General features: G+C 50.2%; 1 protein-coding gene across 1 annotated transcript; it reads right to left on the bottom strand.

Moving 5' to 3' along the window:
* Positions 1–5: 5 nt before the first annotated feature.
* MALL (mal, T cell differentiation protein like) lies at positions 6–27,020 on the bottom strand. Its single transcript, XM_049652188.1, has 4 exons — positions 26,556–27,020; positions 6,491–6,658; positions 3,767–3,889; positions 6–1,685 (listed from the first exon to the last, which is right to left on the bottom strand). The coding sequence occupies exons 1-4, from the start codon at positions 26,661–26,663 to the stop codon at positions 1,623–1,625; spliced, it is 462 nt and encodes a 153-aa protein (XP_049508145.1). The 5' UTR covers positions 26,664–27,020; the 3' UTR covers positions 6–1,622.
* Between the last annotated feature and the right edge of the window lie 610 nt (positions 27,021–27,630).

The raw sequence follows: 27,630 nt of genomic DNA, 5'->3' as shown, positions 1-27,630 counted from the left end.
CGGGTGTGGAATGGATGTGTGCGATGGCGGCCGGTCCCAGCTGCTAACGTCACGAAAGTGACCATCAGTATTTTTTACTGTACAAACAGCTTTTATTTGGATACGGCTACTCAGTAAATATTGAACAGTAATCACCCCAGGCAACAAAGTGAGAGATAAATGGTGGCTTTTCAAGATAATCACCGTGGTGAGAAAGGGAGTGGTCAACGATGCCGGATTTTGCAGCCAGAGAGTTCTCTTTGGTGGCTCCCTGTCCCCACCCCCCACCCCCAGGGGCAGAAAAAAGTTGGTACAAAACTGTAAGTCCTGGAATTGGCTAAGACTAGTCCCTTTCACGTAATAATTTATTTCATGTCAAAACCATAGCAGACACATGCAGTTATGGGGCTGTGCCCGACTCGCCTGGGTCAGGAAACCCAGTGCAGAGACAGAGGACGGGGCTTGGACCCCTGCGCAGACGAAGATATGTCTGCGAGCACAGCTTTCTTCGGGAAAACACTCACTTTGAAAACAGCACCTCGATTTTATGTGTCTGTGTGCATAACGCCAGCCTTTTCTTTGAGAATGCCCCCAAATCACCAATGTCTTTGCTGCATGAGGCCCCTGCTGGCCCCAGTCAAGGGGACGCAGGGGGAACAGGTGCATGTGGAAGAACAGAGACCCCGGCATGGGGTCCTTTCCTGCCTCCTGAGATGTCCCACGAGGTGGGACAGAAGCCCACAGGAGAATCCTTGCGTGGAATGTTCTGCCTCCTTCCTTGATGGTCTTTCCTGAGGGAGAAGGTGGCTTCTAGTCCTTAGGGGTGAGTTTCTGGATCTCTGGCACAGGTGTCCTGTGGCCTGGAAGTTTTCTGACAGCCTGATTACGGGGAAATAGAAGCAGGACCCACCCTCCTTCCCCTCTGCCAGGTCTTACTGTATAACTATAGAGTCAGTCACTTATTTCTCCCCACAAATCTACCCTCAACGTTGCTTTTATGAAGATGGGGAGGAAAGGGAAGGGGGAGTGGAGTGGGGGCTCAGTGTGGCTCGTCCCTGTCAGCTTCCCTGGTGGGGGGGGGAGGGCAAGGAGGGCGGGTTTGGACCACAGCTCCAAAGCAAAGGCAGAGTCATGCAAACTTGCAAGGTCTGTGGATCTTCAGATCTGAAGGCACTGACAGCACCATTTTGATTTTAAGAAAACGAGACTGAACGTCCCCGTGAACCTGCTCTAGGGAACCTCACTCAGTGCTGGGGCGGAGTCCCCAAACAGGCGTGACGATGGCAGATGTGGGATTCTCAATGGCGGCGAGGGCTGCGGATATCAGTTTTCCAATAGAGCGAGGTTCTTTGTCAGATGAGACAGTTACCTTCCCAGGCAAAAGCCAAGCCAAACAGACACACAAGCAAACCACCCCCTCCCCCAGCCTTTGCATATTCACCATAACGAGTTACAACGTCCAAACAGACGCGCCAGAGTGCGATCTGGTCACTCAGCCTGAAAAGCTGGCCTGTCCATCCCATCGATGTTTTTGTTGATCTTCCGTTTACCATCCAGATGGTGGATGTTGAAAACTACTTTTGGGAGCCGATCACCCAGGTGTTCACAGGGCATTTCTCCCTTCAGCACGGCTCCCCGATTCTTCAGTGGTAATAGATGCTGAAGGCATGGAGAATGTAGAGCAGGGTGGTCATAAAGGCGAAGAACTGGCAGAAGACGAGAGGTTCCGTGTTAGTCATGGCCAGACGGCCGCCCCCACCCCTCTTGCACCTGGGTCCGGACTGGACTCCTGAGATCTCTGTAGCCTCACGAGCTTAATGGGCTCCAGGACCCTCACCTCCTCCCGCTGCCCAAGCCAGACACCAGCCTGACTCCTCCCTTCTCCCACCACCACGTCCAAAGCCATCCCCAAACTCATCTGCGCGTACTGCCTGCCTATCTCTTGGTACGCCCACTTCTCCCTTGTCTTGGCTGCCATCATCCTTCGTGGCCTCGACTTGCCCACTTCTGCTCACTCTTCCCCTCTGATCTGTCCCAAGAGGAAGATGTGATCGTGCTGCTCCCCTCATGTGGTTGAAACTGTGTGGTGAGTCCTTGCTTCTCAAGATGGAGGCCATTGCCCTTGACAGGCCTTCCAGGCCCGGCTGGCCATTCCAGCTTCGCTTTGCCCCACTGTCCACTCACACCCTGTTCTCGTTCCTTCCTTCACTCATTCATTTAGCAAATACCTTTCAGGCACCTGCTATACTTCAAAAATGACAGTAGCTATAACAGCGCACAAAACATTCAAAAATTCCTATCCTCACGGCGCTCACATTCCCGTGGCAGAAGCAGAAAATAAGCAAGATTGGGGCACCTGCGTGGCTCAGTTGGTTGAGCATCTGACTTCCGCTCGGGTCATGCTCTCGCAGTTCACGAGTTCAAGCCCCGCGTCGAGCTCTGTGCTGACAGCTCGGAGCCTGGAGCCTGCTTTGGGGTCTGTGACTCCCTCTCTCTCTGCCCTTTCCCTGCTCACACTCTGTCTCTCTTGGTCTCTCAAAAAGTAAACAAGTGTTAAAAAATTAAAATAAAAAAAAGAAAGAAAGAAAGAAAAGAAGCAAGCTGAACCAGTAGAGTAGCTGGTTTGGTGGGGATAAGTGCCCAGGAGAAAATAAAGCAGAGAAAATACAGGGCCCGCTGGGGAGGGGGAAAGGCAAGCCTTCCCGAAAAGGTGATATGTGAGAAAGGAGCAGAAGGAGGTGAGAGATTTGGAGCAAGGGCGTCCCTGTCGGGGTGGAGGCGAGAGCCAGGCTCTGTGTGGTCAGGGAGCAGCGAGGAGGCCAGGTTGTTGGAGCAGCTGGCCGAGAGTGAGCAGGGGAGAGAGGTCAGAGGGTGCCGAGCCAGACCGTGGAAGGGTGGTGTGTGGGCGTTGGCGTTAGTTGGGAGTTTCAGGGACTTAAAATTGTTTGAGGAAGAGGGAAAGGAGGCAGACAGGCTGGAAACACCTAGTGCTTGTCGGGCACCCCATTCTTACAATTGGGAATAACACTCCATGCCAACACCCTTTCCTCCAGCCATCTGATCCTTGCAGGAGTCCCCAGACTGACCCAGGCCTGGAACTTTCTGCTAACAGCAACCGGTCGGTGTTGGGCTCTCACCCAGCCTGGGTGTTAGGCCCTTTCTAAGAAGTGTTGGAGGCAGGATTGAGGAAAGTTAGGCCGCCAGAGGAGGAAGCTGCTGGCTGTGATCAAGCGGCCATGTGAGGGCGCCATTCCACAAAGGGAGAAAGGCAAGCAGCGCTGGCTGTCTCTGGTCCTAGTGGACCTAAGGTCTTGGGGGTCCTGCTCTTCCCACGACTGGCCGGGCCACCTGGCCCTGGGTTCTATCAGCCAACGCGTTAGCCCTGTGGACTTCTGTCATTGAAATAAAAGGACACTGGAACGGTTCAGCCACGCTGAGGAATTGGGGTTCCTTTCCACAAGCCGTGGAAATTCTTCCCATGGAAGAGAGAAATGTGCTCCGGCTTGGGTTTTAGAGAAAAGAATTCTGAGGGCAAGGCTGGGTGGGGAAGCAGAAGACGTGAGATGGCAGCTGAACTTGGGCTTGGTACCCCCTGAGCTCGTGCAGACACACACACACACAGCACACACAGAGACACAGACGCACACAGACACATACACACACACATCTCCTTTCCTCCAAGCCCCCTTCAGTCTGAGGCTCAGGGCCCCCCATTCCACAGCAGACAGAATTAAGCCCCCTTCGATGTGCTCCCCACCAGTGGCTCCGTGTTCTGCTCGGCACTCACCGAGGCTGCGGTGTTTATGTAGTAGTTCCTCAGGTCCGCGGTCTCAGAAACGATGGTGGCATGTGCTTGTAAGACAGCGGCACTCATGTACAGGATGCCAGTGGTGCCGTGGTACAGGCTGTCCTGGAAAGGAAGAGGAGAGGCCACGGCCACCGTCATGCGGGCACTTACGCAGGTGCACACTTCCCTCTCTGACCACACAGCCGGGCGGAGGGGGCAAACGAGACAAGCCTGCTCCTCCGGCTCCTGCTTTTTTCTTTCGCAGGGTTTCTGGTGAACAATAGTGGATTCATAAACGGCAACGGGGGCACCTGGGTGGCTCAGTCAGTTGAGCGTCCGACTTCGGGTCAGGTCACGATCTCGCGGTCCGTGAGTTCGAGCCCCGCCTCGGGCTCTGTGCTGACAGCTCAGAGCCTGGAGCCTGCTTCCGATTCTGTGTCTCCCTCTCTCTCTGACCCTCCCCCATTCATGCTCTGTCTCTCTCTGTCTCAAAAGTAAGAATGAAAAAACGTTTAAAAAAAGAAAAAAAAATTTTTTTTAAATGGTTATCAGTTCTGGAAGGAATGTTGTCACAGGCGAATTGGCATTTTGCAACCCCTAATGAGATATGCAACTCAGGAAAACTTATTAGGAGACGAAAAAAAAGTATCAGGGGAAAAGCTGATGGGTGAGCCTGTCACAGTGGAAGAGGGGCCACCCGTTGCCACATGTGATACGACTGGAACCCACTTAACGGAATGTTGTTTCCAGAAAGGTGTGAACCCATCTTCACTGCAGGGACTTGGAGGACCAAGTCACATCTCACCAGGAAGAAACAAACAGACAAACCCAAAAGGTTGGACCTTCTGTAGGACAGCTGACCCGCTTTCTTCAACAGCGTCCCTGGCAGGGAGAGCCATTGGAGGTTAAAGGTACCCAAGAACCCTCACTACCAAGTGCAACGCACGGCCCCTGGGAGGATCCTGATCGAACCGGCCAACTGTAAAAAGACATTTCAGGTGTAATCGGGTGAATCTGCATACAGTCTGGGTCTTAGATGATACCGAGGAATTATTGTTAATAACTTTATGTAAGTGTCGTAACGTAAGGAAGTTTGCATGTTTCTTTGGAGGCAGACTGAAATGTATAGAATGGAGTGACATCTTTTGGATTTGCTTTAAAATTCTTCAGGAGAAAAAAAAAAAAAGGCTAGGAGCTGCAAGCGTGTTTAACACTTAGTAGTGTAGGAATCTGGGTTATGGTTACTTGAGGGTCCATAATATAATGGTCCCTACTTTCGTATATGTCCTAAATTGTTCAATACAGAAAAATTTTATTTTATTTTATTTTATTTTATTTTATTTTATTTTAAATGTGTATTTGTTTTTGAGAGAGAGAAAGAGACAGAGCACGAGTGAGAGAGGGGCAGAGAGAGAGGGAGACACAGAATCCGAAGCAGGCTCCAGGCTCTGAGCTGTCAGCACAGAGCCTGACATGGGGCTTGAACTCATGAACTGTGAGATCATGACCTGAGCCGAACTTGGACATTCAGCCGACTGAGCCACCCAGGAGCCCCAAAACAAAAAAAAAATTTTAAATGGTTATCAAGATGATGTGACATGAAAACAATGTAATGACATAATATTAATGAAAGAACTGACATCCAAAATGATTGGTTCAGTGTGATTATATATACATTTTACATAACATTTGCAAGGAATATAGGAGAATGCACCCAGTGTTTGTGAGAGCACCATGGGATTGGGTGATTTTTTTTCCTACTATCATTTCCTTTAATGCTGCTCCCATGATTTCACCATAAATAAAATTTAAAGGGAAACGCGTCAGAATGTGCTTTATATAGAATATGTATATTCCTAACAAGGAAGACGATGGAGGGGAATACAATGAAAAATTTGCTGTGGCAGAGAAATGCTTTCATTCTGGCTTAATAGTAAACACAGGAAAGGGCACCGGGTGGCTCCGTCAGTTAAGCGTCCACCTCTTGATTTCAGCTCAGGTCATGATCTCACGGTTCATGAGTTCAAGCCCCATATCGGGCTCTCTGCTGTTTGTGTGGAGCCCATTTTGGATCCTCTGTCTCCCCTCTCTGCCTCTCCCCTGCCCTTTCCCTGCTCTCATATGCGCTCTACCTCTCTCTCAAAAATAAATAAACGTTAAAAAAAATAGTAAACCTGTGAAGATGAAAAAGTCTTGGATCCATAGTGACCCAGCCCTGAAAAGGCCTCTGGTCCCTGGTCTCTGCTTTTCAAATGCCATCTGAAATGATTGTAATTAGTCATTCTTCATGCCTTACTTATGTACACCGTTTTTGAAGTGGGGGGGATCCCCCTTTTTAACAGTCCTCACTTGGGGCGCCTGGGTGGCTTGGTCGGTTAAGCGTCCGACTTCGGCTCAGGTCATGATCTCACGATCCGTGAGTTCGAGCCCTGCGTCGGGCTCTGTGCTGACAGCTCAGAGCCTGGAGCCTGTTTCAGATTCTGTGTCTCCCTCTCTCTCTGCCCCTCCCCTGTTCATGCTCTGTCTCTCTCTGTCTCAAAAATAAATAAATGTTAAAAAAAAAAATTAAAAAAAAAACAGTCCTCACCTTCTCCATGGAGCAATGAAGTCATTTACCTTCTCAGCCTTTCTCCTTCCCCACCCAGAAGGCCCTTTGTCCTCACAATACCCAGGACAGACATCAGGAGGAATCCAAGGGCTTGGGTCACCCTCTCTGGTTCTTACCAGGACTCGCCAGGACTCATATCTTTTGTAAAATCCAAACAAGTAAGACAACAGGAACATCAGGGAGATGAGAAAAGAGGTGAGTGAGACATATATCACCCATCCTTGTAGCAAGGCGTTTGCTACCTGGGTGGCAGCTACCAGCATCCAGACCCAGCACCCAAATATCTGTAAGAAAAAAAAATAAAACAAGAACCTTCATTTGCTTGTGTCGGGCATAGTTCCCTTTGCAGGGCATCCCTCTTCTCCTCTGTCTCCGGTTACAAGCTCTGCAGATGAAGTTAGGGGGGAAGCAAGAGGGAAATGGGGAAGGAAGGCTGGCCCCGAGCAAGAGTAGACTTTGTTAGAAAACTCAAGTGGTTAACACTGAGGTCACCAGTGGAGGGACTTGGGCAGTTTGGTTTGTGGATGTGTCTTCTTGGCCCAAACAGTGTTGACATATACAGCCGTTACATACATTTCTGAATAAGTTGCCAACATTTAAAACAGGATATTTCACAAGAAAAATTTTGATTTTAGACATTTCTTGAGAAGTCTATAGTTCTAGCCACAGTTGAACACATTCCCAAGCCAGAAGAGGCTGAAATGAGTTGTGACTGTTTCTTTAAAAAGGACCCAGAGTCCTCAGTGGACCGCATCCCCTTCACCCCCAACTCCACGCCCTTGTGTCGCACTTTTTTTTTTTTTCCAACGTTTTTTATTTATTTTTGGGACAGAGAGAGACAGAGCATGAACAGGGGAGGGGCAGAGAGAGAGAGGGAGACACAGAATCGGAAACAGGCTCCAGGCTCCGAGCCATCAGCCCAGAGCCTGACGCGGGGCTCGAACTCACGGACCGCGAGATCGTGACCTGGCTGAAGTCGGACGCTTAACCGACTGCGCCACCCAGGCGCCCCATGTCGCACGTTTTATGTTGCTCACTTTCTCTGTGGAATAGTGCTCTCCTTCTCCTGGTTCCCTTTACTCACTCACCATGCCTGCCTGGCCCTGTGTGCATTTAGCTTGGGCCCCTGGGTTATAGTATCTGACACCCTGTGGTCAGATAGCAGTTGGGCAATACTATTCCAGTTTAATCATCTCTCAACTCTGTCCAACCTTTTATTATCCTCTTGGTGGAGAAACCAAATCTTTTCTATGGACTCTGCCTTTGTTTGCTTTTAGCCTGGGTTTATACCCATGTTAGTGAGTCCAGGGAAAGAAATAAATGTCCACTAAACAGCATGTTCAGTTAGAGGAGAGGCCTGAGGGAAAGGGTCAACATGAGCACCAAGTAGTTTTGCTATTGGTTTGTCTCAGTTTCTGTGCTCCTCTCCTTCCTGGGTTCTCCTTAGAATATCCTTGTGAGCCTCCTTGGTTCTCCCTCTCTTCACTCCTGTTAAATCTATGCTTCTAAGCATCGTATAGGTTGGCAATTACAGGTCTTCAGTCCCACACATCCACTTGCCACTGGATGTCTCTACTCAGATGTTTCATAGCAGGGGCCAGCTTTGTACTTGCAGGATCCCGGGAATGAGCGCCTTATTAAATTTTGCATCCTGAGCATCTCATTTGCCCCACCCCAGGCCTGTCTTTGCCCCCTCAAGATCCTCAAATCCAACAGTTACAAAATCTGAACTCATTGCCACGTCCTAATTCCCTCAGAACCCACTCATCTCTGCACCTTCTGAGAATGACCCTTCTGAGGGAGAGAGTGATGGGTTTGGGAATGAGTGTAACAAGTGATAATGTTCTACTTCTCACACTGCATGGTGGGAAATTTTTTTCTTTTATAAAGCAATAAAATAATTTTTAAAAATGTGCTGGACTATGAGACCACTGGAGATTTAGAGTGATGAAGAGACAGAGCCAAGGATGGCTCCCATATTTGAGGTATGGAGGAAGCACACCACCAGATTTAAAACTTTGCGTAAAGTTACAGTAATCAGAAAGAGTTATCAGTGCAGGTAGCTCACATTTCTGCTCATCTCAGGAGATAACTCATCCCTTTCCCTAGTTCTGTTGCCTTCCACACAATTTTAGAAGCAGATTGTCAAAATCTACAGTATCTTCTGGGGCTTTGTGTTAAATTTATGGATCAATTTGGAGGAGAATTGACATCTTTACTATGATGAGTTTTCCAATCCATGAACATGGTATGCCTCTCCAATTATTGACATTTCTTTGTCTTCTTTTATCAATAGTTTGTAGTTTTTAGCATACAGATACTGTACACACTTCCTTATATTTATGCCTCAGTATTTTATTTGGGGGGAGCTATTGTAGATAGTATTGCTTTTTTTTTTTAATTTTTTTAACGTTTATTTATTTTTGAGACAGAGAGAGACAGAGCATGAACGGGGGAGGGGCAGAGAGAGAGGGAGACACAGAATCCGAAACAGGCTCTGGGCTCTGAGCTGTCAGCACAGAGCCCGACGCAGGGCTCGAACTCACAGACTGTGAGATCATGACCTGAGCCGAAGTCGGACGCTCAACCGACCGAGCCACCCAGGCGCCCCAGTATTGCTTTTTTAAAAATTTCATTTCCTGGGGCACCTGGGTGGCACAGTAAGTTAGGTTCCTGACTCTCGATTTCAGCTCACATCATGATCTTGTGGTTTGTGGGATCAAGCTCTGTGTTGGGCTCTGCACTGACAGCTGGAGCATGCTTGGGACTCTCTCTCTGTCTCTTTCTCTCTCTCTCTTTCTCTGCTTGCATTCACTCTCTTTCTCTCTCTCTCAAAATAAATAAATAAACTTAAAAAAATAAAAACTTCATTTCCCAGTTGTTCAATGCTAGTAATACAAACATGACTGTTTATTTTGTGTGTTAACATTGTATCCTGCAAGTTGCTAAATTCACTTACTCGAAGAAGTTGTTTGGTAGATTCCTTGGAATCTTCTGTGTATCTCATTAGGTTTTAATTTTTATGATTACAAATAAGATTGAGCTTACGTGCATACATTTCATCTTCTGTAAAATTTTTAATTGTTTTTTTATTGGTTCCAAACTTCTTATGGGTTTGTTTTTCTTACTGATTCATAGTAACTCTTTCTAATAGCGTGGATCTTGTTGGCTGTGCGAATTATTGCAAATATATTCCTCGAGCACATGTTTCGCACATTTTTATGATGCCTTTTGATGAACAGAGTTCTTAATTTTAATGTAATTGAATATGCTCACCTTTTCCTTTATAGACTGTGCTTCTTTGGTCAAGTTTAACAAATCCTTTCCTACCTTGGGTCATGAAGATAGTCTTTCTGGGACCACTTTCTTTCTGCAGTACAATCATTAGTAGTATCTTTGGGAAAGGTCAGTTGGTAGTAGTCAGTTTGATTTGTCAGAAAATATTCTTATTTTTCACCCTGACAATTATTTCCTCTCCACACTTCTAAGATATTTTCTCAATGGTTCCACGTCTTCTGTCTTTGAAGTTCTGCAGTTTGTGTTGAAGCGTGGGTATCTTTGTACTACTTTTGCTTGGCGTTAATTTCATATTCGATACCTGATAATTCCATTTCCTCAGTTTTGGTGCCTGATTCTGCAGTTTGTGGCTTCTGTTAACTTTCATTCCTGTTCATTTTTTCCCTCCTATGTTTGGTGAATTCTGGTTGTGAATGACTGTGGGAGTAGCTCACTTCTGAATGATGCTATTAGAGAACTTCTGGATTAAACGAGTCCAGTTATTTCTGTCTAGGTGAACTGAAAGATATGCAACTTTCAGTTCTCATTTTCATAACATACCCCTGGCTTCCTGGGACGAGCAGGTCTCACCTTACAAGTAAGCCAAACATAGACATGGATATGTCCACTGTCCCTGATGAGGCTTCCACTGCTGTTATTCTGGAGAGGAAAAGCACTTTTGGATTTATAGAGAATTTATGAGCCCTTAAGGAGAGAAAAGGAACAGGAATGGAGAAGCCAAAACAGATTAGGAAGGTGACCACAAACAAGGCTCTTACTGGGCTGGACAACACATTCAGAAGCTTCACCTTCACGTAAAGACCAGCTCTGGGAGCACATTTCCCCAGATCTCAATAGTCAGTGTCCATGTGAATTTTGCAAGTCTTAGGTTGAGCCTGGAACCACCTGTGAGTAAGTTGGTTAGCGTGTCCTGAAGAGGGGGCGTTGAAGGACAAAAGCCGCTGTCCCCCTTGAACTGGGCTCCTGCATGTTGATCTCAGTGACAGGGGTCTGCTGGTGCTTTGGGGCACCTGCTAAGCATCCTCCCCACCGAGACTTGGGAAGTGCATAAAAATGCTGGCACCCTGTCAACACCCAAACGATGCTAGCTGCTAGTGGCAATGGTGTTTGGGACTCAGTGACCGCACCGGAGCTCGTCAAATTTTAGACTCATTTTAGACCTTGGAAGGCAGAGCATGCTGTGTGCCATTCACCGCTGTATTCCTGGTGCCCAGCACAGGCCCTAATACAAGGTGGGTGGGCATGGGGTCAAAGATCATCCTTCAGAATGAATCAATGATGACACTCCATGTTCATCAGGTGCTTTACAGTTGATAAGATGCATTTGCTTAGATAGCCTTGGTTAGTCTACACAGCAGTTCGAACTCCTTGGACTTCCTGAGACCAGAGAACTGCCACTTCATACCTGACACTGCTTATTGCCAGTTCGCCTCTGCCAGACCTGGGGGGTGTGCCAGAGTGCCTGAGCCCCACTGTGCCTATCAGTGCCTGCAGAGGGCCCCCCCCCCCCCCCGCCATCAGAGGCTTGCCCTGGGCGAACGCTGCCAGATGCACATTATTTACACGTCACACTAAGTTCTCCCCACAGTGTGTGAGGTGGTGCCGTATTGGAGGGGACTGAGACCTGAGGTCACACAGGACATGGGGTAGGACAGCTCTGGATCTCTTCTGGCAACCAGAGTTTACGCCTGAGGGCAGGGGCCTCTGAGGGCTTGGGTATCTACTCAACTTGCCTGAGAATCTTCTTGAAATGGCTTTAGTGTTGCATAATCAATGTCATGAAGGGGAATGTTATTTTTTATTTCCCCACCCTCTACCTTCTGGACAGAAGAAAGGACCAGGGCCAAGGACAAACTCCGGGCGAATTTAAACCCAGTCTTTCTTACCTCGTTTCTGCCTCAAGCAGTCTAGATTGGATTCTTTATAGGTAAGCCAGTTTCGAGTATTTGTCTTTACTTTTTTTTTTTTTTTTAAATCTATATTTAGCTTTCCAAATTTTCTTGGCAGGCTAAACTGCTCTCTTATTTGAACCTTCAGTTTGTATTTTCCCAAGAGCAGGAGATATTTTTAGATGTCTGGGGCTGGCCCTCACAGTGGAAGAATATTTTATCATAGTAAGATATTGTGATCGAGTGGATTTCAAGTACGACTTTGTTCAGAGTCTGTTTCTTACGAACGGACACAGATTACTCGTCTATGCATTCTGCAAAGGCTGAACCGAAATCTGAAGGGAGGCAGAGAAGTTGGACTCCGAGCATCTCATCACACCACAGAGTGAGAAAACTTTCAAAGGCACCAGGGGTTAGGTCAGGAGGATTCAGAAGGGTCTTGTTGACAATTTGATAGGACAATCTGAGCTTCAGATAAGGATAACGGCTGTGGGTTGAAATACAGCAACTAAACTGAAGTCTGTGAGTTGAAAAAATACTTTCAGAAAAGCCCCCTTTGGGGGTCATTTTGGGGGGGGAGGATGCTTATTATTTCGGAAGGCAGCTGTGCCCATCGTTATACCCTCCCCCCCCCAATGTTTATTATTGTGATTGCTGCTTAAAAAAGGAAAAAAAGCAACAAAAAGTATGGTGTAGAGGCAAGGAGATTCTAAAATATGTGGATGCCTGGGGCTTCCCCTCTGAGTCCTGTTACTCCTGGGGTCTTTGAAAGTCCATCTGGGGACTCTGAGAAATCCCCAGGGTCTAGGTCCTGCCCCAGAGATTCTGACTGAGCCCATTGTGAAAAGTTCCCCAGGTGGTGCAGTTAGGACCTGAGAACCCTGGGAGCCTCTCTCTTTGTTTCCTGTCTGACCCACCCTGTTTATGGACGCAGCATCCTTCCTCCTGGGTTCCAATTCAAGCTCTGCCTGCTCGGCAGGTTATTTGACTCATCTGTACTTTCATGCACTTGTCCATCAAACAGAGGAGGTGGGGATCGCCTCTCTCATCGGATTCTCGTGAGAACTAGCTAAGTCTCCCTAGCACACGGTGAGCGTGCAGTAACCACTGTTGGCCATGTTAGCCATAACCATTTGGAATGGCACAGAAGACCGGAGGGAATGTTCCCCGACAAGGAGCCAGAGGAGGGAATGTTCAGGGCCAGTCTTGCTGAGGGAGGGGAAGTTCACTTCTGGGGGAGACGGGAGAACCACCAGCTGGGTGAGTGAGAGAACATTTAGGGGACACACATCCTTCTGAGGAGTCGATGGAAGTTTCGGTCATCTAGAAAAATGTACCTATGTACACGCACGTCTTTTGTCTACAAATCTGGGGACTCGCAGACCCTCAAAGCCCACCTGCAGCTCCCAGGTTGAAATCCCTTGTCATCTCCAGGCTAAGTAACAGTGCCATCAACTGCTGTATTATTTTGACAATATCAATCGAAACATTAAATACACATATTGTTTGATCCAATAATTTCACTTTTTTGAGTCTGTCCTATAAATAATGCACAGGAACAAAATGGTGAAAGTACAAAGTTGTTTATTGGGGCCTTGCTGGTTATGGAAAAGATAAGATACATCTTAAATGTGCATCCAGAGAGGACCAATCAAAGCAATTATGTTTGCACAGCGGAACACTCAGCAGCTTTCAAAAAGAATGAAAAAATCTTTGTATGCCAAAGGGAACAAGTTCTAAGAACCGTAAAAGGCACAGACCAGCGCGCCCAGTGTGCTATGATTTTTGTAGAAAAAGAAGAAAATGTATGTGTGCGTGTAGGTGCATTTGTTTGCAGATGCACAGAATGTTTCTGGAACGAGACCCAATAAACCAACCAGTGCCCCAGGCTCCCAGGAGAACTACTTGACAGGGTGTTGAATGTTTAAACTAATTTAAAAAAAATTTTATATTTACAAAGCAAGAAAGAAAACCCTGTGCCAGATGATGGAGGCTGGCTTCAAAGGTCAAGACTTTTGAATGGGAGAGACAGGAGAATCACCTGTTCTTGGGGAGGATGAATCCGTCCACCCAAATAGAGCACGTGGGACCTGAGGCCCCTGATGGGCAGAGCAGGTGAACTTCATGCATGGAGAGGTTCTGAAGACAGACACCACCCTGGAGATGACCCCATGTGAACGGCAAAGGAGGAGTTGAAAGGATGCACGGTCTCAGATTGCACAGGCCGGGACTCCGGGATGAGGCGGGAGGTGTGGGCTCGGGCAGGGCAGGTCAGGGGGTGAGAGCCAGGGAGGAGCACAGGGGCGATACCCTGCTGGCAGGTTTTTCTGCATAGCTGGGCAGTAGCTCAGCGTGGTGGGTCTCACCACCAGCACCGCATTCCTTTGCTTACCGCTTGTCTTAATTTTCATGAAGCACTGCCTCTCTTTCCCTTCCCTGGGACTTGGGGGAACGCAGGCTCCACCACAAAGCCTCAGAAACTTCAGGCCGGGAGGACAAGGCCCACATGAAGACAGTGAGGCCCAGGAGGGAACGGTGCCAAGCGAGCTGGGGGCTCCTGGTCCCACTGATGGCTCCTCTCCCCTCCCCCTTCCCTGTCCTAATCTTTTGTCTCTATGAATTTGGCTCCTCTGAGGACATCATGTGAGTGGAATCATACAGGATTTGCCTTTTGGCGACTGGCTCATTTCACGGAGCATAATGGCCTCACGGTTAATCCCTGTTGCGGCCTGTGTCAGACTTTCCTTCCTTTTTAACGACCGAATAATAGGCCATAACACGAACACACCACATACATAGTTTGCGCATCCATTCCTCCAGTGATGGGACGCTTGGACTGTCACGAAAGGTGCCGGTGTGTGCAACTATCTGATGCACGTTCTTTAAAAGGGAAAAAATAAGACGAAACTCATCCTGGGGCTGTGCTTTGGACCCCGTAATTCTGGTGCAAAATCCTCCTTCAGACAGACCCACTGTGTTTGTGCTGGAGCACGTGTCCGTCCCTGGGTGGGGGTGGGGGGGTGGGGGGGTGATATCAACTCAAAATGCCTTCACTCCAGGGCGATTGTAATGACTCGAACCCAAACCACGTGGCAGGAAGGAGAGCTGTTACTATTTTTCAACCCTAAGATTTTTTTTTTTTCAACGTTTTTTATTTTATTTTTGGGACACAGAGAGACAGAGCATGAACGGGGGAGGGGCAGAGAGAGAGAGGGAGACACAGAATCGGAAGCAGGCTCCAGGCTCCGAGCCATCAGCCCAGAGCCTGACGCGGGGCTCGAACTCACGGACCGCGAGATCGTGACCTGGCTGAAGTCGGACGCTTAACCGACTGCGCCACCCAGGCGCCCCTCAACCCTAAGATTTTTTAAAACTGATTGTAAAAAATGATGTTAACAGCAAAGGAATTTTTTGGTATATTAGGTCCCCTTCCAGCCCTAGTGCTCGCGCGTACGTATTTTCTATAAAGCTGGAAATCGTGATGGACATGCATTTTGTATTCTCCTTTATATATTTTTGGATTTTGCTATGTGGCTTGATACTAAAATTGATTCTTGGTACGCAAGCTCGTTCTATTCAGTTGGCCTGAGCACTGAATCTGTGAACATGGGGTCATTTGCTCCCAGGGGAAGTAGGCATTAGGTTCCTGCAAAATCTCTGGTCACGGTATTTTCATCAACTGATCAACACGTACCTTTATTTGAGGTGCTTCAACGCATAGCTTTACGTTAGGTGTGTGTGTAAAGACCCCTTATTTAATATATGCTCTTGAGTCGTTAACACTGAACTCTTGGCCAACAGCACTACAAGCCTGTCGAGCACGTATTGTCTATGAAAGGCAACTCACGGGGTTCTCATGCTGAAACCCTAAACAGCACTTCAGCACGAACCGAGGGGCTATTTTAAACAGCAAAATCACCAACGAGAAGCGCAAAAATGTGAAAGATGTGCCCCCAGACAGACTTTGGAAAGCACTCTTGTTTACAGGATGAGAGCTGAGACAAGAAGGCACAGGGTAGCGTCTTGCTCGGCCTCAGCTGGGAACATGCACCTCAGACAACCCAAACGTTTTGCTGCTCTGTACGGGCCCGCCAATAACCAGGAGAGTGCTGTGAGTATTGTTTAGCGACTGCGAATAAATTGTCGCGACTACATACGTTTGCAAAGAGAGAATCCAGTAATGACAACTGACTGCACTTTTCAATGCCACAATTACACTCCATCAAGCTGAAAAATGTCACTTACTCAATGAGGCCCCTGTGCCTGCACATTGGATGTCTCCAGCTTTTCCCGTTACAGACAATGACACAGGAAATAGCGTTACAGAGATGGTTGCCTTCGTTTAACTTGTATCCTTGAATTTCCCAACTGGGCTTACTGGTAGGAGGCGTGGGCAGGGAGGCGTGACTTTCCACCATTCACTAGGCTCATCGCAGGCCCAGGCTGGGACATTTGTGTGACCGAGTCTGGCCCTTCCAGGGGGAAGACACCAGGGGACTCCCGGGAAGGGGTTCTTCCTGCCTAAGGAGACCAAGATGAGACTGTTTCTGTTCTTGCTCTGGCCATTGCTGTGTCTGGTATCAGGCCTGGAGCTATGAAACGGAAGAGGACAGAGGTGGAGGGAAACGGCTTGGGCCCTGGCGACGCAGCTATGCTGCGAAAGAATCAGCCCAGAGGTACAGCTGGCCGAGACTTCCCAGAACGTGACATGGTCCGTTCCCTTCTGCTCAAGCCAGTCTGAGCTGGCGACAGCCCTTGGCATGGCACTGCCGAGGACCAGCTGGGATGCCTGGGACCCCACCCCCCTCTTAGAATACCCTGCTGGCTCCCCGTGACCCGCAGACCAAACTCGGGCCATGGCCCTGCAAGCCCAGCCTGCCTGACTCTCCCCGCTCTTCGTCAGTCTCGCTGAGCCTCCATCAGTGCCCCCAGCCCTGGGACTTCCAAACGTGGGCTGAGATTCATGGTGAAAACCACTTAGTTCGTCGCCAACAACATTAAAAGACTAAGTAGGCTGGACTAGCAAGCAGGAGTACATTACCCATGGGAAAGGGAAACAGTGTCCTGAATCTGTTGTTTCATTGCACACACATACACCACACATGCACACCTGCACACACGTGTACCGGGTTGCCACGAAAACATCTCTCTTCTGTGGGCCCCAGTCGGTGTGGGGGAAACCTTTGCTCTAGAATGCCTTCCTTCCTCTAGCCAAGGGCCTCTGCCTGTGCTGGTGCGCACCCCCTTCCACAGTCTTTTCCTCCACAGCACTGTCTGGGGCAGACACTCTTGACATTGGGTCCACAGCATGGCTGCCATAGCAGGAGCCCATCGGGGACCTGAGGGCCACACTGGGGCCCATATGGGCCGCGTGAGCCTGGGAGAGGAAGGGAGCAGGAACGAAACTTGACAGGAGCCCTGGGTGGGACAGGTGGGAGGGGTCCTGGAGTGTCCCACATCTGCAGTGACTAGAACTCAGTGTGGTCGAGCCAGGGCAGACACAGCTGGGTGACGCTGGCCTCCTCTAGGCTGCCTCGGGGAGCCGGGCGCTCCTGGGCGGTCCTCACCCAGCTCGGAGACCCCCGTGCCCACGTGGGTGCTGCCTACAGCCCATGGGGCAGCTCCCGTGCCTGAGTCAGTGGCTGCCAGCCTGTGAAGCTTCTGAGCAAGAATCGTTACCTCCTTCGTACGGCGGGGCGGGGGGAGGAAACCGGTTCTGGGAGGCCAAGCGACTTTCCCAAAGTTACTCACAGGAGCGTGCCAGGTCTGGACTGGAATCCAGGACCCGCACACAGCTAGCATTGTATGGAAGTTCAACGCTCCATAATTTAACCTAGGACACTTCCAAACACTGAGTCACTACATCCTGATTCACAGAGGGCGAGTTTTCTCTGTGGCTTTAAGGTTAGCAGGAAATTGTGGCCCAGGCCCCTTGGCCTCCGGTGAGGGCCCACGTCTTATCCGGTCCACTCCAGGAACAATAGTGCCGGCCAGAGCTCCAGCTACCACCGTTCCTGGCAGAACAAATCATATAAGGAGGCCTTGGTACCCATAAGGCAAAGGAGGGGCTGGCCGCTGGCTGGGGAAAGTCTGTGCCTACCTTGGGGTGTGTGCCTGGGAGGGGCAGGATGCCGCCGCAGGGGGAGGGGCTGGTGAGTCAGCGGGGCCTCCTCCGCTTTCCTCCCCTCCTTCCTGGCTTCCTCCCCCAGGGCCACTGCACCCCCCCACTGACCCAGCTTTTTATTGACCGAGGAGTACAGATTTTCATAAAGTAGGGTAATAAAACCATTCTTACCCATCCAAAGTCTAAAGAGCTTTTCCTTCTTGTCTCTTTTAAAAAAACAAAACAAAACGAAAACACTACACACTTTTAGGGCAAAAATGTTTTTTACCCTCCCTTTTTAAAACTTTTTTTAACCTTAGAAAAGTTAGAAAGTACGGAAAAGATGTAAAAGCAGATAAATGCATCCCGCTCCCCAAGGTGGCCTGGTGGACAGGCTTCCTCCAATCTCGGTCTCTTTCTCTTTGGCTCCCACTATGGTTGTCAAGCTCACGTCCCTTCGCGTGTTACCAGAAAGTCACCAGACGAGCCCAGGAGTCGGGCTCAGGGGAGGTTCTCCACCTGAGCCCACAGATGTTTTGTGTCCAAGATGGCCGTGATCCTGTTCTTTGTCAGGCACTGAGGACCCGTAGTGATATCACTATTCACTCTAGTCCTGGTTGACTCCTGCTCAGCTCCCCCTCCCCCACCTGTCTATGACCAGACCTTTGAGGGCAGGGACCAGACCAGGGTCACCTCCTCCAGGAAGCCACTCTTGACTGCCAAGCCCCGAGTGCATCATGAGGAGTGACCTCCCTCATGGTTATTTTCTCTCTCCACTGCCTCCTCCCCAGGCCCCGAGCTCCTGGATACAGGACTCGGCCCTGTGGTTTTTGTGTCCCCAGTGTAGGGCACGGAGCCTGGCACAAAGCATGCTGTACATGCTGCCGAGTTGAGGAGGAGACAGGAGGCGGGTTGCTAGACCCTCCACTCCCTAGCTGCTCAGTCTCATCTCCCTGGGCCTGATTACCATGTAAGTGGTACCAGCCGACACCTTCTGGGCCTGCCACTCTGGCCCAACCACAGACTGGCATTTCTGCCAGAGCCGGGACAGAATGGGGACAAACACCCATTTGTTTCATCCCCACCCATTTCCTGCTCCATTCCTTCACAGGCCCTAGAAATTCTCCAGGTCCGGAGCGTCCTCCCTCAGAGAGCAGAGGGGCTTCCCTGGGATGCTTTCCTACCCCTGCTGCTTTCACCCCCCCCACCCCCACCCCACCCCCCCACCCCTGGGCACATAGGAAGGACTATATAAAAATGTGTGTCAGAGAGGACGATGTTCAAATAGACGTACCACCCCCCTCCCACATCCATCCAGCATCACCTGGGCAGAGAGAAGGTCCAGATGGCCATGGGGGGTGGGATGGGCTGTGACCAGCTTGGAAAGCAGAAAAGGCCAAGCTCAGAGATTCCCTCCAAGGGGAGGAGCTGAGTTGGGCTTTTTTTTTTTTTTTAATTTTTTTTTTTAATTTTTTTATTTTTGGGACAGAGAGAGACAGAGCATGAACGGGGGAGGGGCAGAGAGAGAGGGAGACACAGAATCGGAAACAGGCTCCAGGCTCCGAGCCATCAGCCCAGAGCCTGACGCGGGGCTCAAACTCACGGACCGCGAGATCGTGACCTGGCTGAAGTCGGATGCTTAACCGACTGCGCCGCCCAGGCGCCCCTAAGTTGGGCTTTTTTGATACAGGTCAGAAGACTCTGGGGGCCCTTGTGATATCTGGCCCTCCTCTCAGACCCACCTTGGACCTTTTAGGTATAGCTTGAGGTGGGAGAGTGGGGTCTGTGTCTCAAAGGCTGTGGAACCTGAGTTATGGGCTGGCTCTGTTGCAAGCCCTGCGTCAGCCCCAAGCAGACATCTATTCTGGCCGAGATGGGGAAGATCTGACCATGTGGTGACATCTGAGAGGCAGGGCTGGTTGGCAGGTACGGGACGAGGCAACGGAGGGTCTGGCAGAGATGAGAGGGGTAAAGGCCAGGGAAGCCTGGTGTGGGCCCCCCCCCCCCCCCCGCCCTTGGGCCTGCTTCCTGCCACTTGCCAATCTGGACAACATTCCAGAAACCTCTTCTGCCTCCCACAGATCAGCTGTGCCCCAGGGGAAAGTTCTCTAGGCAAAGAGCTCCTGGAAGGGCGCTGGCAGCAGGTGGGGCACTTCTCATTGACGAGACTTCTTATCTGGGGTTCCCTGCGTTCCAGCAGGTCAGAATGTGCCTTGCTACTCTCTGCAAGAGGACCCAGTTATTTCCTTCAAAACACCTACTAGTTAAGGGAAATCGTCCTGGCGGGCTGACCTTCCAGCGGCAGTTTGGAGCCTGTCTTGTCTGAACTGAGACTGGCCACCAGTTCAGGGATGGCCAGACGGTCGGGGGAAGTCCAGACTTGGGCAGGAGGGCGTGTGCAGACGTGGACCATACCGGTTAGTTCCAAGGGTCTCTCAGCTCAAGCCCGCCCTTGTGTGGTCTGCTCTGTGATGTGGGCTGGAACTCTGCAGGCCACAATTCCCAGCCCCCTTAGAAGTTGGAGTTTTGCTAGGTTCTGGCATTGGTGGGGGCCTGGAGGGGGCCTGGGATGGGAGGAGGGTGGTGGGGGCTTCCTGTTGGCTGGTCTGGGTCCTGTCACTGTCACTCTGGCAGCAGCAGCAGCCGTTGGCTCCGACCCCAAGGTCCCCGTGTCCCTCCTCAGAGGCCTGAGAACCAGCCGGGCAGGTTTTCCTCTGGATGTCCGAGCACTGGCCACCCTCTCCGGACTCCAGCCACTCCGGGTGCTTATTTCTGGCTGCCTCAGCATCTCCTTTCTACTCTTTCAGCTTTTCAACAACGGCATAAACAAGTCCCTGTGTCGAATCCCCTCTGCGTGCAGTACCCACTGTGGTTTCTGCTTCTTCCTGCACCCTGACAGCCGAGCTCCATTTATGGATCTCCTTGGCTAATTTCCCTTTGCCCCATTAGGCATCAAACTCCAGAAGGCAGGGGTCATGTCTTTCTTCGTCATCTTTATATCCCCATGCTTGGCACAGAGTAGGCGCTCAATAAATACTTGTTGAGTGACTACGTGGCATTGAGGTATGGCAGTCCCCTCTTTTCTTACAGCCTGATGGCATGTATTTGTTAACTGCCTGGTCACAGGAAGTCCTTGTCCGAACAAGCGAACATCTAATCCCTCAATCCAAACCGTTCAAGAATGCCAAGCCCCTGCCTTGAGTCAGCGTATCCTAAAGGCTACCTAGTTCCTGGAGCCTTTGGCAATGGGGGGCTGTGCACCCTGGCTTTTCTCTCTTTCCTATCTTGGGAAATACCCTTTGTTAATAACCTTCTTAGCAGTGGTAGCATCTCAGTAAATAGCTGTTGGTTCACAGCTGGAAGTTTCTCACAAGAGACCCATACTTTCTACTAAGAGGTCCGGATGACAAACAATAATAAAACACGTGGGCTCACATTTCTGGAGCGGTTGCAACGTGGTATTGTCTTCTGGGAATGTCCTTACTGAGACCCCAGGGCTGTCTTACGAGATCTTTGCTGTTACTTTCTCCATTGTTGAGGCTCAGAGTGGTTAAGTAATCTGCCCAGGGTCTCACAGCAATTAAGTAGCACAGCCAGGCTCTCCACCTTGTTCTGAATGACTCTATTTTACTGAACCTGAACACACTGGGGGCCTCCAGAGTAAGGGTGGGACTGGTGCAGGGAGGCTAAAGCGGGTCTAAACAACTCGGGGAGGTTGACATCGACCGCTTCCCAGATTGCCCCTCCTGTCCTTCCCTCCCAGGGCCTGGCTCTTTCCCAGCCCCACTCTGTAATCCTCCTTCCCTGTTCCATGTTGTCCCTTGCAGGGGGCCTCCTGGGGCATTATGGTGGGAATCAGTGGCACCCTGGGCATGGAGGTGGTTAGTCCCCTCATCCTGCAGAGGAGCGGGTAGGGGGAGGCCAAATGAGGGTGAGGCAGGGGGTGAAGGGAGGGACAGAAGCAACAAGGACGAAATAAAATGGGCAAACTGAGCTTACTTTTGAGTAAACACTCCCCACAGTATGGAGAATTGAAAGGGAAGCACAGAAAAACAAGGGAAAGGATTTCTCCCTTTGAAAACCCAGCTTTAAGGGGATGTCACGACAGAGGGGAGGGCACCTGCCCTGAGCCAGGCCTGATGTGAGCCCTGACTCCTTCTCTCAGCCTCTGCAGTAACTTCAGTCGGCACAGGTGACCAGAAACCGCTTGAGGGCCAGCAGGTTTTCGGACAGGCTTTTACATATAAACAGAGTAAAAGAAGAGGCAGGCTGAAATTACGGTAAAGCTGGGGATTGCGTTTAAGCAAGACATAAAGGTGACCTTTCTCAGCTGGAAGATTCTGGAATGAGCTTCTAGGGGTATCACAGTGTTTCCCTCTGGCCACAGTGCAAGCGAAATACGAAGCTGAACGCATCAAACACCAGTGTGTCCGAATTGTTTCATCTTTTAACTGGCTGACTCCAGAAATCTTCTTAGCTGTTTCTTTTTTAATTAGTTAAACATCAAATCAATTAAGTTAACTAGTGAAAGGTTTAAAATCAAAAGACTTCCTTGGACTATGTTTCATAGAACACTCCCTGGGTCACAGTCACCTGGGTCAGCTCTTGGGATCCCCCTGTCATCTTGTAAAAAAGATGAGTCAACTCACACCGGGCAGGTAATCAGGTAATCAGGGCCTCCCCCCCCCCCCCCCCCCAACTATGTGCATGCTGAAGAGGTGGGCCTGGGTCATCAGGAGCTGGAGGGTGTGGTGCTGTGAGTCACCTGGTCGCCAGCCTGCCCCGCTTGGGCACCAGCTGGCTCACACACTCTCTGAACGAAAGCCGGATGGAATACACCACGTCTGTTCTCACCTTAAAATGTACTGATTCGCCCTCGAAGATCACATTTTGAAATTAACATCGTTTTCACATGGGAAATCTGAATTCAACGGCAAACCGAACAAAACATGAATTTTAAAGTTAAAATCTAAAAAAAAAAAAAAAAAAAAGTCTCCTCCGTCGCTGGTGGGGACGTAAAATGGTACAGGCACTCTGGAAAAACAGTTTGTCAGTTTCTTAACAGGAAGTAGGCATACACTCATGATACGACCCAACAGTCACACTCGGGCATTCTCCCAGGGAGGTAAAAACAACATCCACACTAAAGCCTGCATGCGAACGTTCACACAGCTTTATTTAGAATAGCTAAACACTGTAAGTAAGCGACTAAAATGTTTCTCAATGGGTCCATGGTTAAAGAAACCACGGCATGTCCCTGCCCTGGAACACTAGGAGCAATCACAGGAAGGAACTGTTGGCACACCCCCCACAACTTGGGTGCCCCTCAGGAGGGTTCTGAGGCATGGAAGAGGCCAATCTGTAATGGCCACATGCTCTATGGCTCCATTTATTTATATAACTTACTTGAAATGACAAAATTATAGCGATGGAATTAGTGGTTTCCGGGGGTTCTGGGGGGACGGTGAGGGAGGACAGGGTGGGTTGGGGGGACTATAAAAAGCAAGCAGGAGGAAGATCTCTGTGGTGATGGAACAGTTTTGTATCTTGACTGCGGTGCTGACATGAATCTACACACGTGAGAAGACGGCACATTAGTGTGGACATATTTTACCAACGTCATTTACCTGGTTTTGATGGGACCAGTGTTATAAAAGATGTAATCACCGGCGGGGGGGGGGGGGCGCGTAGGGAGCTGGGGGAGACCTCTCTGAGCTATATCTGTAACTGCCTATGAATCTCTAACTACTGCAAAATACATGTTTTTCAAATGTGCATTTTAATGTTAAAGAGTGTAAGATAAAGCAACTTAGGCAAAGACCTGTAAAAGCAGTCTCTGGGTGCAGAGCTGGTAGGGAACATGGAAAATTCTCTTGGAATCTATGCCACCCTAGTTTGTCATTGCCATGACTGCAAAAGAGCCCGACTGCTTGCTGCTGGCAGCCGGGGTGGCAGGGGGGCCTCAGGGGAGCCGAGGGGAAGAGCTCAGGGCCTCATTGGAGCTCCTCCTTAGTTCTGTTCTCCTTGTATTTTGAGCCCCTCATTCCCATGGAAAGGCCCTGGGCACAGACCCTGCTCTCCAGATGTCACAGTGGGTGTTTAGGAAACCACCACCACCTCCACTCTGGGTCACCCCCACCACGGACCACATCTGCATCTGGGTATGGATTTCACTTGCTCTGCCCCTTTTTGCTGGCCTGAGCTCCTGGTTTTAGAATGCACCCTCTGGACTCATGTCCTTAGAAAAACACATGTGTGTCTACGATGCCTCAAGCCCCCAGACTGAGAATCTGCTGGGACTCCAAGGCCTGGTGCTCTGGTGTCAGCCCCAGTGTGTGGCAGTGGGCAGCATGCCCAGGTGACCGGGGACAGAGGCGTTTCTGCTAGGCTGATCTCACCCTCCTCTCCAGCCCAGCACGTATTCTGCTCAATGGGATCAGAACCAACTGACGAACTTGACCTTCTCCGTCCTCTCCCATTTACCTCCCCATCCCTGGCCCACTATGAGGCAAGCACACTTGATTCTGTAGTTCATGCTTGGAATGCTCATTTAAGGAAGAGGCAGGTGCAGAATAGCATGTACAGAATAACCCCATTAAATCCATATTTATGCGTGTATATATATATATATATACATGTATATATGCGTGTATATATACATACACGCATACATATATATGCGCATACATATATATGCGTGTATATATATATACACGCATAAATATGAATTATATTTATTTCTGCATTTTCTAAGTATTCCCACGATGAATAAGGATCACTTGTGAATTAAAACTAAAGTTGTCATGCAGAAACATCAGACAAGGCCGAATGAAAGGACATTCACAAAGTAACTGATCAGCACTCTTCAAAAGTGTCAAGACAAAGACAGAAGGAGACAAAGGAGATCAGATAAGCAAATGCAATGCGGGATTCTGGACTGGATCCTGGACCAGAGAAATGACATGGGTGGGGAAATCAGCACAATTTGAATGAGGTTTATTAGAACAGTTGAGCAACGAAAGTATCAGTGCTAATTTCCTGATTTTGATGGTTAAATTAGGTAAGATATGGACCTTAAGGGAAGCTGAGTAAAGAGTATATGGGAACTCTCTGTACTGTTCACGCAGCTTTGCGGTAAGTCTAAAGTTACTTCAACAGAAAAATAAATGAAAAAAAAAATCAAGCCAATGACGATATCTCACCCCCTAAGATACTTAAGGCCCCAGAGACCAGCATAAGGAGCCCAGCATCATGGGGTTGGGTCCATGAGAGGCCCCTCTCACTATCACTTCCCCCTGGGTTTCTCCCTAGTTCTGTAAGCCCTGTCCCTCCAGCCTCCTGCCTTGCTGGTCTCTCCTGGACTCCAAGCCTTTTTCCTTTTCTTGGCCGCCAGCCTGGAAATCCAGTCTATCTTTTGAGATCCAACACCAAAACCGCCTCCTGAGTGGTATGCCTGGACCCTTCCCCGGCTTGACAAGGTCAGATGGTCTCCCATGCTGGTGTCCCAGCCCAGGACAGTCACGGCCTCAAGCATAGTCTGACTGTGGAGAAGTGCTCGTGAGTCTCCCTCCTGCAGACAGGGAACCTGGGAAGGCGGGCCCTGTACCAGGGGCTTGCAAGATTGACATAAGTCATGCTCTCAGTATGCAGTGGTGGACTAACCAGGATCCTGGCAGTTCATGTGGTTGTTCTGAGGTGAGGAACACGCCTGGGTCCGGGCACCGAGAACTTTCAGGAGCACTAAGATGTCATCAGTCTGGCAGGATGCCCATACGTATGTCCCCCGGGGTTCAGGCCTGGCAGAAACCTGCCTCTTGGGTGGGGCCTCAGCTGGAGCCACCCAAATGCTGGGCCTGCCCTGCCTGCCCTCCCTTTCTTGGTGCCATCAATGGGCGCACTTTAATGAGTTTGCCACGGGGTCACTCGATCAGGCCCAGCTTTCGGGCAGATGACACGAGAGGGCTGGTCAGGTCCTGGTCAGGTCCGACTGAAAGCCGGAACCACTTTCTACCTTTCCCTCCCTGGCCTGGGGCCAGCACTGCCAAATTTAGAGCTGGTGAGAAAATATCACCCATAAGCTAGATATTTCACAAGGTGTTTGGAAAAAACGAAACAAACTCCTTTGCCCTGAATTATTCACTAGACTTTAGTGTCCCCACAAGTAGAAAGGGGACGGTGACAGCCGGCTCAGAGAGGACTGGAGTTTGACTGACACTGTGTATGCAGAGTTCTGCAGACTGGAACACGCGAGCCACCCCCCCCCCCCAGCCTGCCCCCCGCAGGGATCAGGGCCACCATTCAGCTGTAGGGCACCTCAGAGAGTAAGTTACGCAGTGACACGTTCTAGTGTGCGACCAGGGCGTCTCACACAACTGTTTTATGGCAGATGTTGTCAAAAGCTACCTCCTGAGCAGAGTCTACAAGTCCAAGTTCAAAGTCAGCTGACAAGACAATTAAGAAAATACGGGAAGACCTTCTCTCAGAAGGAAACAGTTCCCCCATTTTGAACTTTAGAAAAGCCGAAACAAGCAAGGAATTGTTGAAAAGAAACCATATAAAAATCCATTTCCAACACCTTCCTGAGGACCCAGGATATTTAAGCAGCATCCTCCCCCTGCTCTTCCCCCCACCCCAGCCCCTCCAATCACCAAGTGGCCTGCTTGTCACCCGTGGTGGGTTTGTTTTGGAAGGAGGAAACCCACCCATACTGCAGAAGCCAGAGGAGAAGAGGGAGGGATTAGGGACGTTCGGGCTGAGTCTGAGTCGTGCGGGAGATCGGAGACCACATCAACTCTGGCCCGGGTTCCCCTTCTCCAGGGAGTGCTCTGTAGCCACCGGCCAGCTTCTCCCAGGCCCTCCCCTTCTGCAGGTGGCCCATGAGGCAACACTCACCAGCTCCGGCAAGAAGAAGGCATAGGGGATGGTGAGGAACAGCGAGACCCCCAGGGGCACGTCGGGCGGGGAGTAGCTGGTGGCGGGCGGCGGGTCCGGGGAGGCCATCTCTCGCCCAATGCCTGGTGCCCTTGGCTCCGCAGCAGCTCGCCGGCTCCTCGGCCCGTCAAATATCACCTCCTGCCTGACACACCCATCGGACGTCGCCTGGGAGGGAGAGAAAAAAAAAAAAAAACGTTCCAGCCGAGCAGGTCCTTCCACTCCCTCGGGCCAAAAGACTCCTCGGTGAAATGCGAATGCGGATTCGGATTTGCATCAGATGGGCCTTGGCCCGCTGGGGCACAGCCGCGGGGCACGTTGAGGCAAGGAGGGCAGGAGTCTCTTTTCTTCCTAAGGAATTTTTGAATCCTGGAGCATATTACTGCAGGGGGTGCCAGCTACAGCCACCACGCCTCAACCCTCAATACAGGCCAAGGCAACTCGCCACGACAAAGACTGTTTGTTGAGGACCTACTATGAGCTGAGCTGAGCTAAGCAATCTGTAGGCAACTCTGGCCCTTCCCACAGCGGTGCACAGGGTTATTTCATAGCTTTCCCAAGTAAGGACACTGAGAATCTGTTAGGTCAAGTTAAGGTCACAGAGCTGGTCACTGACAATGCTGGGTCTTATATCCATCTGGCCCTGTTGCCTGGGTCCCTCCCTCCCCACTCCTGGGGGCCACCCTCCATCTCAGACAGAGGGAAAGGAGCCACACTCACTTCAGCTGTGGTCCCCAGAGACTTGGCGGTTCCTCACCACCCTCCCGTCCTCTCTGCTCACACAGCGGATGGAAGACTTCTCCCTCTCTAGAAGAAGTCCGCCCCAGCAGGAGAAGGGCTCAGTGGGCTGGGTGCTGCTGCCTCCCTCCTTCCCTGCAGCGGCCCCCAGCCGGTGTCGCCAGGAGCTGGGCTTGGGGCCAGGCAGTTCCTTCCTGCCTTCCGCCCACCCGCTGGCCGATCAGAGGGGCCGTGACCCAGTGACCAAGCCGCTCCTTTCGCTTTAAAGATAGGTCCTGGGGGCTGGAGTCCTTTTCTC

This window comes from Panthera uncia (genome assembly GCF_023721935.1).
Source record: "Panthera uncia isolate 11264 chromosome A3 unlocalized genomic scaffold, Puncia_PCG_1.0 HiC_scaffold_12, whole genome shotgun sequence".
Lineage (NCBI taxonomy): Eukaryota > Metazoa > Chordata > Mammalia > Carnivora > Felidae > Panthera > Panthera uncia.
Note: the sequence above shows the minus strand (reverse complement) of the source record. Positions and strands in the feature narration are given on the sequence as shown.

Coding starts and splice junctions, on each gene's coding strand:
- MALL (XM_049652188.1), bottom strand. CDS start 26,663: ATGGCCTCCCCGGACCCGCCGCCCGCCACCAGCTACTCCCCGCCCGAC. Junction 3,890..6,490: donor ATGAGTCCTGGCGAGTCCTG/GTAAGAACCAGA, acceptor CTTCCTTTCCAG/GACAGCCTGTACCACGGCAC. Junction 1,686..3,766: donor ACATAAACACCGCAGCCTCG/GTGAGTGCCGAG, acceptor GTCTTCTGCCAG/TTCTTCGCCTTTATGACCAC.